At 33.7% G+C, this 13,522-nt stretch overlaps 1 protein-coding gene across 45 annotated transcripts in view; it reads left to right on the top strand.

Moving 5' to 3' along the window:
- Positions 1-13,522, top strand: part of RIMS2 (regulating synaptic membrane exocytosis 2) — a 402,507-nt gene that overhangs the window by 269,407 nt on the left and 119,578 nt on the right. For 3 of the 45 annotated variants that reach the window (XM_085537125.1, XM_085537123.1, XM_085537122.1), the window contains 2 exons: positions 6,519-6,584; positions 8,831-8,893. The exons of 40 other annotated variants lie outside the window; for them this stretch is intronic. In XM_085537125.1, coding sequence (XP_085393251.1) covers positions 6,519-6,584; positions 8,831-8,893 — 129 coding nt within the window. Of the gene's footprint in view, positions 1-2,704; positions 2,771-3,307; positions 3,416-6,518; positions 6,585-8,830; positions 8,894-13,522 lie in introns of all 45 variants that reach the window. 2 more of the 45 variants (XM_085537121.1, XM_085537165.1) reach the window with 1 other exon arrangement.

The raw sequence follows: 13,522 nt of genomic DNA, 5'->3' as shown, positions 1-13,522 counted from the left end.
TTATTTTCACAAACAGTTCAAAGATGTTTTTATCTTGTATTCAGTTGTAGAACATTTCTGGACTTGTTTTGCATTGAGGCAATGCAAAGCTTAATGGCAGCAACCAATTGAACCATGATTTTACTATGTTACAGTTTACTTAAAATATGATTTTAAGTGGTTTAGGCTGGGTAGTAGCCAAAGGGATCTTTTCCATATCTTGGTTTTGAACAAGGAGTAGTAGTTAAGTCTCGGGCATCTTTGGTATTTCGTTGTTAACATACTTATAAAAATCTATAGAATTTATCTGAAGTTCAGTACATAAAGTATTAATAAAATCAGAAAAAATAGTGGTCTGTTAAGTGAATGATCAGCATACAGAAAGCATTTATACCTTTTGTGCTTCAATCCAAAATATATATACTACAAAACAGAGTGTGGCCTCTGAGTGTGCATCCTGTCGTATTGTGACCTAAGCAATATCAGTGAGTTTGTCTTCCATACAAATGCATTCCATTCAATTTTCCTCTTTTTTTACTGAGGATGCATAATTTATTGAAAATATTGTGGTGCATCAAGGAAAACCATTTTCAGAGAAAGAGAAACGTGCTTACATGAGCAATACCTATATTATTATTCCTGCAGCTGGGAATGATGCATCATAAATTATGAAAATACTACAGGCTATTTAGGCTACATATTCTTATTGTTTGATGTATGACTTTTATAATGTGTAGAACTAATTCAGGCTGAGTATTACAGAATCACAGAAATCACAGAGGTTGGGAGGGACCTCTGGAGATCATCTAGTCACTTCAAAAGCAGGTTTTCTACAGTTATTTGTCATGTTGCACTTTTAAGAACATATTATAAGGAATTACATTTTATCAGATAACGTATAGCATTTGCTCTAAAGAAAGAACAGGGAAAATTATAAACAGGTAGCAATGCTGGAGGACCAGGTCAAGCTTAAACTAAAGCCTACTTGTAGTTAGTCTATATAGACAAGACAGACAAGAAGAGTTCTGAGTGGTAAGAAAGCATATGTTAAACTTGTTAAAGGTTATTACATATTAAACTGTATGTATGGTTGCATCTAAATAGCAGTGTATTATGCGCTAAGATTTTGAATTAAAAAACCCAAAATGATTGAATATCACAAACGAAAGTCTTGGAACGTGGTAGGAGCACTAGAGCTTTGTGTTTCTGCAAATAGTGGGACAAAACTTGATACCAGAGATTGGGCATTTAAGATGACAAAGTGGGGATTTGAAGAGCATTTACTGGTGTTGTTTCATTTGAATATCAGTAGGTGGAAGAAAAAATCTGGGGTGTTCCTTCTTGTGAGCTGTAAGAAATTGCATTTCTCAATAGGAGTAATTAAAAAATTAATGCTCTGTAACACTGCCTGAAGTTGTAGTTTGGTTTAAAGATTTGATTGTAACTATTTTACTATATTGTGTTTGATTTTGAAAGACTATCAAGAAAATTTGTCAACAACTCTCTGGAGAAAGAAAAGGGAAGCAAATGTGAAATGTTAACATTAAACTTCTGTCTACCAGCTGGAAGCACTTAATTGTTTACTAATGTAATGTTTGCTAAAGTTTTGCAATATTACTTCCAGCATTTCATCTAAATCATTTAAGGGCATTCATGTGAACATAGCCTGTGCGTAGCTACTGTGGTGAAAATAGACTGCTATGCACTTGTTTGCCTCACTTGCACTTATCATAGCTGCTGTGGGGTGGATTCCTACATTGTTCTTCCAGTGGGTGTGAATATATTTTAATGGAAATTTAAGAACATAGTGGAATTATATTCTTCACTGCTTCTCAAAAGCAAAATGACTGCCAGGTTATGGGTAGGCTGGTTCTGATTTTCAAGTCTGGGCACTATTAGAAAGTTTTGTCTCTAATTTTCAAATTAATGTGCCGAGTTGGGCTCCACTGAATTCTGTGTGACTCCTTGTTCTTCTAACAATTTTGTCTGCAAATACACTGTAAGCAAGGACTTAGGTTAGACGCTTTTTATAGTCGCGGCTATAATATTTTGCATTTATTTGGCAAGCAGTGAGCACAAAGATCTGTTGTACTACGTGTCATTATCTTAAAATTCTCATAAAGACTATTTACATGTGGCTGATATATTTTATCCATGTACAGAGGAAAAGATAATATGTGTAGGTAATACAGCTACTTGTAACAATTTGTCTGATTACTAAAACAAAGTAAGACATGAGAAGCAAAAGTAGTGGATAAATGTGAGGTTTTCAGTGTTTCATGTTATATAGGGTAAATATTAAGTAATTTCACCATCAGAAATAATAAGCTCTGGAGCTAGAAATATAGCAGCAAACTGGTAGCGTTCCCATTGATGATAGCCTTTCAGACAGACTAGGTAAACCTCTGCCCAATATGTTATATGCGCTGGAGTTGTCACTGCCTTCAAGCAAGGGAACATAACTTCTTGACACTGTTTTCAGAAATACCTTTTTTACCAATCAAAATAATTCAAAAAATCACAAATTTTAACAATCCACGTACTCCTGTCTCTTAGTGAATTTTCAGAATAAATGTGTGGAACTCTACATAAATTTATATACATGTGTACAATTCTTTTGCAGCCCCTGTGTTTTCAGGTTTTTACGTCTTCTGTGTTGTGAAGTGCACCATTCCTTCTCCATCTCATTGTCTCATTTGTGTTTTTCTTTCTGCCATCTGCTCAGTCATTATGTTACTTTACCTCGTTCCTGGTACACCCAGTCCACAGACCACCATCACAGAGATGCCAGGTATATGTTTTCCACTGTGTGACTCTGTGTGGATAATGCATGTACTTCTATGTACCTACATTTCCACTTCTGCTTTTGTCAGTCTCTGTATAGTGGTAGAAAACTTAGAAGTACCCAGTCAGTATCAGCATTAGAATTTCTAACATACTATGTAGACAGGTCTGTAATTGGTGGTATATGAACATGGTGCCATCCGCACATTCTTCCAATATCTTTTTAGAATTCAATAAGGAAAATATTTAAGTCAACAAACACAAATATCTGCCAAGACTGTGAATTTAACATGCAGAATCTTAATACATGTATGGGTTCTGTTAAATGTTGCAAGAGAGAAATCTGGGGTTTGGTACCTGTCTCATAGTCTCAGGCTAAAATACCTTAATGTTTTGGAGTAGCATTTTTTTGCTCTGCTAAATTCACCCGAGTTCCAGCTGAGTATTCTTCTAGTGTTTCTGTTTTCCTTTCTTTTCATATTGTTTTGTCCTTGTTTCACCTTTTTGTTGCTTTTCATTGTGTTCACCCTTTATGTTTTGGCAGCCAGGATCACACAATATATCCTCTTTTTTGTGAAGATGCAATCAGATTACTTCGCTCCCGTAAGATGTGCCGTACCTACTCTGAGGGTGCTTACTATGATCTTGAGAGGTATAATTGATGTGGAGCATATTTTTAATTCTACCCCATATATTGTGCCAGCACTGTGTTTGGTTTCCAAATTAAGAATGTGATCTATGTTTTTATTAATAAACACACTCTGAAGGTGTTTTATGCTTCTCTGTGAACATGCGTGTACCTAAGACTGACTGCTCAAGTCTATGGCAAAATCCTAAGAGAGGCGGAAGAGTTTTATAAAAGTGAATTTCATAAGTTAGGTTATATGGTTGTTCAGTATAAGGGTCTTTGTATAAGCTTTAATATTGCCAGAATTTTCCAAAGTGCTTATAGTGCTTATTATTTTTTTTTGAAATAATGAGGAAATGCCTGTCTACCTCAGAGTGCACATAAATTGAGTCTTTCTGAAATCTCATACTTTGTTTACATGAAAAATGGAGTGAAACATACAAGCTTATGTTGCAGATATTTGTATAGTACTTATTCTGCAATTAATGAGTACTTGTATACATTCACGATGACTGTGTGTGACCACAGACCATCAGTGTTCCTGTTTTTATCTGAAAAGTAGCATATTGAGAATTTAAACCCATAATGATTTCTGTGAAATAATTATGGTTGAAATACAGTGGCTCATAAGATATGAAATATGTCGTGCAGTTCTTGCACTACATATGTAAAAAGTCCTACTGTGATTATGGTATTTTCAGCAAATACTTTTTTGAATATATGTGATGAAATGCACTGATACTTATGCTTTTTCAATAGCTAATTTTAAATACTGTTGCTTACCATAGTTTTTTACTGGCATTTGTACTAGTTTATCTGAACTTGTTTCAGATTGATAGCTGTATCATATACTGCTGATAGCTGGAAGCTACTATCAAATTAGTTTGGGGATCTTGACTTGCAAATCTTCATCTTTGTTTCTGAAGAAATTTGTTTGTCAAAGAAAAAGAAAAAAGAGTAAAATCAACAAAATAAAGAGCAAGATGGGGAGTAAAGTGATCATAAAGATGAAAAAGACAGGATTTCAGCAGTAAGATGGAATACATCTTTTCCAAGGCTTTGTTTAAGTGAAGTCTCATTAGCACTAATATCTCCTTGGTCAGAAAGGACAATCAGATGTCCCCTTTAGAGCAGTATCTTGAGACTCCTTGGGCATAGGAACTGATCCTGGATTGTCTGGTCCTCTTCAATCCAGGCTTCCTGTGTTGTTTTAGTCATCTTTTCAGACATGAGCTACTCTGAGTACCCCATTGTTACTGTCATTTTTCCTAGCTTTTCATCCAGTTAGTCTTTTCATGTTCTGAGAATATTTCTCTAGGTATTAAAGGATCATTTGAAGCATAACATTTATTCAATTTTTCATTTTCCATTGAAGATAGCTAAATATTTTCCTCTTCTTTATGTTTTGGAAATATATGAAAAATTGCTTCTTAGTCAACATTTCCTCTTCTCTCTTCACACTTTTTTCCCATTTTTTTCCATGTTTATCTTAAAATATATTATTGTTCTAAGTCAGAGCACTAGTCCCATCTTCTTAGCTCCTTCTACTTAATCAATGTCATAGTGATATCAAGCAGCCACATCTATTCTTGTTTTCTTTCACTTTTTAAAATGTGAAATAACTATTTTCATTTTCCACTATTATCAAAATCTCAAACATTGTTATCTTGCCAAGCATTCACTGAAGAATCTTTCATCTGGGACAGAATTAAATCACTGTGAGTCCACCAGTGTGGATGTCCTGCAGCCAATAGGATATGCAGATGCATCAATCAAAATTTTTTGCCTGTTTTGCCCCTTCGTTGCTTATCTGGTAGTCATTCACAGCCACTCATGTGCTCTTCTGATCTCAAGTAGCTTTCTGAATTTTCCTTGAAGAGGTAGCTACTTGATACTTGTATTTGTTTCAGTTACTGCCTATCAAATTCAGTAGTCTTTAGTTAGTTAGTTCTAGGATGGATTTCCATTATCAAGAACCTTGATTACTGAATTCATTCTCTGACAGTGTTATTCTGACATTTTTTATGATAGTTCCCTCATTTTGAAGTAGTCTGACTATTTCCCTCCTAATGGAAATGGAGGTTGCATTGACAAGATTCTTGTTCCATCAATTGCCTGAGAAAGACAAGAAGCAGAGACACAGCATCAGTGACTTCGGTGCCCTTTGGACTTTCTCAAGAACTCCTTGCAGCTCTGTACCCCACACCAATTTTCCTTGGCTGTTTGATAGTTTGGTAGCACTAGCTAATATCAGTTCATACTGCTAGAACTACTCAGATTGAAAGCATATGAGCCATAGTGGCTGAGCGTGTAGAGCTTTATTTACATTTTTATGTGTATCCCCCAGTTCACAGTTTGCTAGAGTTACGCATGCTGGTTTGTAATTTGACACTGACCCATTCTAAATTGGGTGATGCACACGTGCTCTCAAGAACAGAATGTTCTCAAGATTTTATCTGAGTTGTTTTCTAAATGAAACTATGCTGTTTTCCTACCAATATTAGCAGCTCTTCCTGAAGAAAAATCTGCTGAAAGTATCACAGTATGAAAGTTGTTCTCAGCTTTTCTCTCGCATAGCTCAGATTAGTCACTGAGAACACCACACTCTGTGCTATTTTGTTTTATTTTTGCACTTAAACTTCAAGGTTTCAGTTTGGGAGACAGTTAAAGGTGGCTTCAGCACATTTTGTATGAAATATGCCATTTGTTTCAGGCAAAATTTCTGTTGCATCACTTAAGGAAACAAACTTCTTCCTTTTTGTTTTCTGACTGTCATTTTAGCAGTCAGAAATTTTGTAGCATCCGTATCCAACTCTTGGTGAAATTTCCTTCTTGCTTAAATCCTATTTTCATACTGATACAAATTTTCACTCCTGTGAAATGATCATGTGTTGACCAATGTCATTTGTCCTTAATATGCTGTTATTGGTATCTGAATATAATTTGAAAGTAGAAGTTTAACATTACCTATGTATGGAGAGATACATTCAGAAGATACTGCTGAATGTGTAGTAGATAAATGTGTTCTCTGTTCACTGCTATCCTAAAAGTGCAGTATAGGAAAACATCTTAAAATAAGCACCATTTAAAATGTCTGAAATATCTGTGCTGTTTATTTCATATTCAGGAGGACTAGGCATGAGAGAAGAGTGCCTAATACATATTACGATGACACAACCTATACTCCTGAAAGGTATTTTTATTTCTGTAATAAAAGTAGATAGAGATAAATAACAAATTTTTCCTGAAGAATCTAAAATTCTTAACTCATCCAGACTGATGATATCCAAGTTTACAATGCACTATATGCAACATTTTTAAAATACAGACCAGTTAATCTAATCTCCAGAGCTTTAAGTGATGCTTTTTCTTTTAACTCATCATTGCCTTCACTCTGGATTTTTTTTTTTTTTTGTGAAGAATAACTGCGGCTTAAGAAAAAAAATAATAAAATGGTTCATTTTAAGATGTAGGAGGGGAACTGAATAGTACAGAGGAGTTTGGTACAACTGAAAGCTTTCCCTCACTTAACAGCAGTGTATCTCTAATGGCTAACGTGTTCAGTCACGGTGAGTTGTTAGGGGAAAATTTAGAAACCCCAATTCATTTCTTTTAATATCATGAGTGATGTAAAGTGCTCAACTTTTGACACGTTAACACTAGTATTGACTTAAAAGGGATGAAAAGTTTTCAGGATGATTTTGAGCATTTGCTGTGCTGGAACCAGAAGTGCTGTTTTTCTTCCACATGGTGTATCACAGTGAAACTAATATAACAAAAATCCAAAGTGTAATCTGAAAACTTTTGGAATACAACTGGAAATAGCTATTTGAAAAAAAACAGCATTTCATGTTTAGAAGGTTCAAAAAGAAAGAAATGCAAAGAGAGAAGAAAGTTGATTTTCCTATCCCTTTTTAGAATTGGAGCTTTTATATTTCTGTGTGTATTTTTAAGTCAGTGTGTGATCTCTGTATACAATATAGGAGCAAGTAAAGCAAGGCACAAAAGATCTGTTTTTATTTCATTACTATGAATACAATAAACTGCAGTTTTGAACCCTTGCTTATGTATTTATTGTGCCTATAAGAAAGCAGTTTTACAGAAAGTTTTTCCTAAAATCCTAGCTAACTGGAGACACAGGCTGCAGTCTTAAGGATGAATACATGGAAAATGTAAAGATACACCTGTCTATGTGCAGCTGTGTTCAAATTTAAATTAAACTAAATATAATCTAAATTACACTGAACTAAATAACTTTCATCTTTTCATTGATCTAGCTACAAATGTTTCAGAAAATATAGAATGTAGAAGAGCAGCTAAATGATATTCATTTATTCTGCATTCTTGCCTTCCCTCAGCATAATGACCCTGAGGTGTGAGATCATGTAGTTAATAAGCATATCTCAAAACTTAAGATTCTGAAACCTGAGAAGTTAAGAAAAAATGAGGTTATACAAGAAATCTTCCATGCATTTGCTATGGTCCCTGGGAACAAATTCATTGAAAACCCCCTGATAAGAATATTCAAGCCATTAAACACTTTTTCCTGCAGAATTTTGCAGAGATTTTTAATAGAGTCAAAGAGAGACTTATATTCAACTTAGGAACACCGTAGTCCCTTGATCTTCTCTGAAAATCCCAGTCTTGCTTCTCACCCACTGTTATATTGAAAATCATTGAGCAGCAGGATAACCACAGTTTGAATGCTATACCCTGAAAATCTGGAACTCCAGATGCAGAGTTGAAGCTTAATCAAATATTGGGTGATTTGCACATATTCTAACATAGTGGAGTTAAGGTATCTAAATATGTTATCTCTTGGTGTCTGAAGTCAAAGAATCATTTTTGTCCCACTTTTTTTTCCCTCTGTTTTTCTACTTTAAGAGAAAAGGTTTTTTTGATGTTATTTGCAACTCATTTATAATGTGCTGCTGCAATGATTAGGTTACCCATGTAACCTAATGCCTGAAAGAACAATATAAGTATAAAATTTAATTGATTTTCATTGATCTGAGTGAAGTGAGTTTTCTTCTGGTTTTTAAACAACCATGAAAACCAAATGCTTTATCAAAAATCTCCACAATTACTTCTTAATCATTTTAAATACATTGCAGCCATTGAAAAATTGAAGACTTGTGTGCAAAAACGACTTAGATTTCATGGAGCAGAAATTCATGTCTAACCTGACAAAAAAGCTAAAGGTGGAATATATTAAAAAATCTTTCATGAAAAAATAAATTATTATGTTTGGATTTTGTTGTTGTTACTGTTTGTTTTTGTTTTTTTAACTTTATGCCTAAGAGATAATATAAAATACTATGGAAATGTTCGGAAAGCTTCACATTTTACTAAGAATTGGACATGTCAGATAAGTTAGAGTGCTATTAATAATACCTTTGTTTTTTTATAACACCTTTTTATTTTAACTGCATTGTGAAGGTGGTACAATGGTGCAAGTTCATGGGCAGATCATATAGTCAATGGTTCAGCTGAAAATTATGGGTAAGTAAAGAGTGTAGTGTTACAGATGTAGCTAAAATGTACATGTTCTGATCTTTATTATAAGACTTATTTGATTATTGTTCCAAATTTATTCCCAATAAGTACATTTTTCATTATCTCTTTCTTTCTTGACTCAGAATCAAGGTGCATTTATGTGCTCATCTCTTTTTTTTTTCCCAAGATTAAGCTGTTTTATTCAGTAACAAATAGAAAGAGAACATTAATTATGTTTGAACTATTTTTAAAATATGTTCTCACTGTTAAGGACTGCTTTAATGAAAATGGGCTATTTGAGTGATAATACCTGCCTACATTTGTACTGCTGGGATATGTGCCTTTGAGGCCTAAATACCTTTTAGCTTTAGAAGCAGTCCCAGATCTAACTGTCTAACCTGTCTCTCGATGTGATTGATGCATAACCCAAGTAAAGCTCTGTGCACATTAAACCCTTCAGTTCTTCCCAGCTGTACTTGGCTCCTGATCAAAGGATCGCACATCTTGCTCACAGAAACTTATGCTTTAATTTTATCCTCGTTTTCTTTTCACTCTTAAAACATTTTTCTTCATCTTTATTTTTACCTATTTCCTTTGTCGAGTGTGCAGAGCTTGCTTCTTTCTGCCTTTCTATATCTCATAAGATATACTATGCCAGGGATATATTTTAGCTGACTAAAATAAATGTATGATTTCGATCCAAGTTTCTGATAATTGGAACGTTCTTAAGTGAAACTCCCACTGATTTGCTGGGAAGTTTTCCTTAAGGAAATTTAATTGGAGCTACAGAACTCAAAATCATCTGTTGTGTAATTGCACAACATAATAATTTATACTGGTATCTCAAAAGCTGCAGTTTTGTGTATACAAATAATAAGATGAAAATTGTGCATGGATATTTAACTAATTCTATGCCTTGGGTTACTTTTTGCAGTAAATTTAATATTAAACCCACTTTTAATTTTGCATTTCTTTTTATTCTTTTGTGATGATACAAGTCAATATAATTGCAGATTGGTACCTGAAGCAGATAATTGGAAAGCTCTTAGGCTATACTCAGTTGCATAAAATAAGCCATATAAGATGATACTGAGTAGTGAAAATAAAGCCTATACCCAGGGGATTGCTTATACTTAACTGGTACTCCTAAGATTATTTAAATAAAAATGTGATTCATATTTGTCTAATAGATTTTGCAAATACAATGACTCTGTTTAAGGAATTCAGACAGTAAAGGATAATGTGACTTTTTTGACTTACGACTTACAAGTTGGGGTAAAAACAGCACTTTCAGTGCAAATTTCTCTTCTCTTTAGATGGATTTACAATCATCTTTTATCTATACATTAGTACAGCCACAGAGTGTAACACAGGAGCGTATTTCTTTACTAACGCTTTGAACCACAGTTGCCCTATTCGCTAGCTTTTCAATTTTGAGTTTCTTCAACATACAGTCTATTTGAGCTTACGGCAAGGACCATGTGTAGTAGTTCTCCATGGGAAGGGGCACAAGCCACCTGAAAACTGCAACACTTTTGTGCTTGCTTGTGGTAGCCATGTTAAATAGTTTTAGTATACTGGTCCTAGATTTAGTACAGAAAGCATGCTAACATAGCTAAGTATCAAATTAAAAACAGATCTGAAAGTTGAAAAAGGAATTATTTTTATGCTCTCTGTCTCAATTTAAATTTAGCTACAAAATGCTGTGGGAAAAGGAATAAATTATAAGAATGTTTGCTGTGAATTAATATGGTTTACACTATAAGTGCACACTACATATAAGGCATATAGCACAGATTTAGTAGAATAAGGACTACTGAAATGGATCCAATTCTATTCACATTTATAGATATATGCAAGACTTTTTGTGGTAACAGCATGTTATTTTGCTCATATATGATTTAAGTGCTTTAAAGATAGATAACTTACATAACTGCTTCTCTTGATTTCTCTGAAGGAAATTGTGGCTTTATCAAGTGACAAAATGCTTTTTGTCTTCACGGAGGTCCGAGTTAGGGAATATTGACAGAAGTTAAGCATACAGATAAACATACATCTATATTATTAAGCCTAATTTGAGATCCTTATTAAATGTTTGCCACGTTTCTGGTCTAAAATGTTACTGTAAAAAACAAACAAACAAAAAACCTACTCTTTGTGGTGGCCTGAGTGTGCCAGGTAAAAATCGAGGTAAACTGAAGAGATGAGAAGTAAAACCAGTCATCAAGGACAAGTGCTTTAGAAATTCTACATTTAGTCCTGCAAAGCAGAAGGGCAAATTAAGACACATGCTTGATTTTAAGGATACATTTAATTCACTAAGTCTGCAGTCTAAGCGCACTGCTGAGCTGATTTTGAACATTCCAGCTTTACTGCAAAACTTTTCTATGCATTGTCCTCCATACCACTTCCTCTTCTGCCAAGAAACAGGTGTTCATCAGAACCTTAGAGTATTTCTATTTGTGTTCATCTGTTATTATCACACATTCAAGTTGAGTGGCTGAAATATTTTTATTCCAAAATGGGGAAAAATATGTCAGAAAGTTACAAAGCTTACCTAAACTTTGGAATATTTCTAATATAGTTATTAAAATTTAAGTTAATATATTGGAGAAAGTTGCATCAATAATATTCTATTATAGAATTGATCTAGATGGGCACTGGGAAGGAAGGGAATTTCAGCTCGATCAGAGAAATTTAAGTTCACAACTTTTAATTGTTCACCATATTATCATAATCATATTTCAGTGAATCTTCTTCTGGAGATAAGATAGATACATATGGGAGTTACCTGTTTTCTGCAGTGTGATTCTTCAGTTTGTGTCAACTGAGGATCTATGTTAAAGATACTAACAGCTGTTAAAAGTACTGTTAAAAGTACCTGACAATATAGAATAAAAGTATTAATTAAATAAATTAAACTGCTCTATACATTCCATAATTCTGACATAATACAAAAATAAGAAATTAATATGAGAAATTTAACCAAATGAACTGAATAAATCAGTAAGACATAAGGTAGCCTATACACCACTTGCATTCTTTCATCCACCAGTCTGTAAAGAAATACCAACATGGAAGGTTCTGTTTTTGAGAAATTATGTCTTAATGTATGTTTAAAAATCTATTGATGAGGAAACATATTATGAAGAGTAAACCTATATAGATATAGCTCTATGTGGTTTCTTTAAGCATTTTAGTGTTTGTGTCATGCCCTTGTGTGTTAGTGTGATTAGATATGTTTTTGACAGAATCACTAAATGACTACAGTGCCATAGACAGATATCTAAGCAAAATGTAAGAAGCTGTTTCTGTATCTGTAGCTGTATGCACACAGCAGTGAAGAGCACAGCGTGCCTGACATTGCAGCAGTTCTCTGCTTGCCTGAATAGCTGCCTTAACTAGTAGAAAAGTAGTTCAGATAACGATGTGCTGCATTGTAGTCATTCCTGTGACTGTCATGTAGATATACCTGTAGTTACTGTATACACAATAGTGTCACGTGTGTATTTGTATGTGTATATTTGTGTGTATGTATGTACATATATGTATATATATAGAAACATAAAACATAGTTGAATACTACTGCAGCAAAAATGCATTGCTTTAATTCTTGCTTATATTCTGCAAGGGTATTTAAAAGCATGATGTTTCTTGCTTTTAAATAGTATAGTATAGCACACAATTTTGTATTTAGTTTCTAAAAGGGTATGAACTGGTGATTTGGCAAGGCTGTCCAGTCTCAATTCATCTCAATATTTTGGCAGTGATGTTCCATTTTCCATGACAGTACTTATGACTCAAAAATTTAAGTTTGCTTGGTACTGGAATTCTCAGTTGTTTGTAGACATGTTTATTTATGTTATGCTAACAGAGGATCTTGTGTCTGTGACTAAACAGCAAAGTTTCTATAGATAGTAGAAGAATAACATGTCCAAGGATTGAAATCCAGCAACCATCCACAGACACGGACAGGTATTACAATTGAATATTAGCTGAAGTTTGAAGTTAGGATCATTAGAAAATGTATTGTTGTATTTTATTTTACTTTTTTTTTTGTTGTTGTTGTTTTGTTCTGTGTTTGGTGTTTCTAGATAAAAAAGAAAAGCTGTTCTAGGAGCTGAATTGTAGTGTATAGTAATTCTACAGCAATTCTATTTTTACTTCTTCACTTTTTTGTTACAAGAAAAACTGAATACTTTTTACATTTTGATCGGCATCATCTCAATGTCTACTTTTTCAGACTTGAACACAGTAAAGCAATATTAAACATGGGATTTCAAACAAACTCCTTTCACTTATTTTGAGGAAAGAATCCTCATTTGTGTTGTAAGATCTTACAGTGGCTTACTGTGGAAAAATGTTTATCTTTTATGCGACTTTCTCTGTACATGAATTTGGACCAATTAATGCACTGATTTTTTATAAAGTTTCCCTTTTATTTGTTAAGAAAAGTAACAAATCTGAAAAATTTAAAATCAGAAATGGTTACTTTCTGCATTGGGACAGAATTATCTATTGAAATTCCTGGAATATGAGCGTAGAACAACTCAGATAAACCAGCAGTTAACAAAAAATGTTGTAGCACATCTTATTAGATATTTTAGTTACTAGAATATACATTGCTACCTAGAT

Source organism: Coturnix japonica, chromosome 2, assembly GCF_054131305.1.
Source record: "Coturnix japonica strain WE chromosome 2, WE-NBRP24, whole genome shotgun sequence".
In the NCBI taxonomy this organism is placed as follows: domain Eukaryota; kingdom Metazoa; phylum Chordata; class Aves; order Galliformes; family Phasianidae; genus Coturnix; species Coturnix japonica.
The sequence above is the reverse complement of the archived record's forward strand: the minus strand, read 5'-3'. Positions and strand labels throughout refer to the sequence as shown.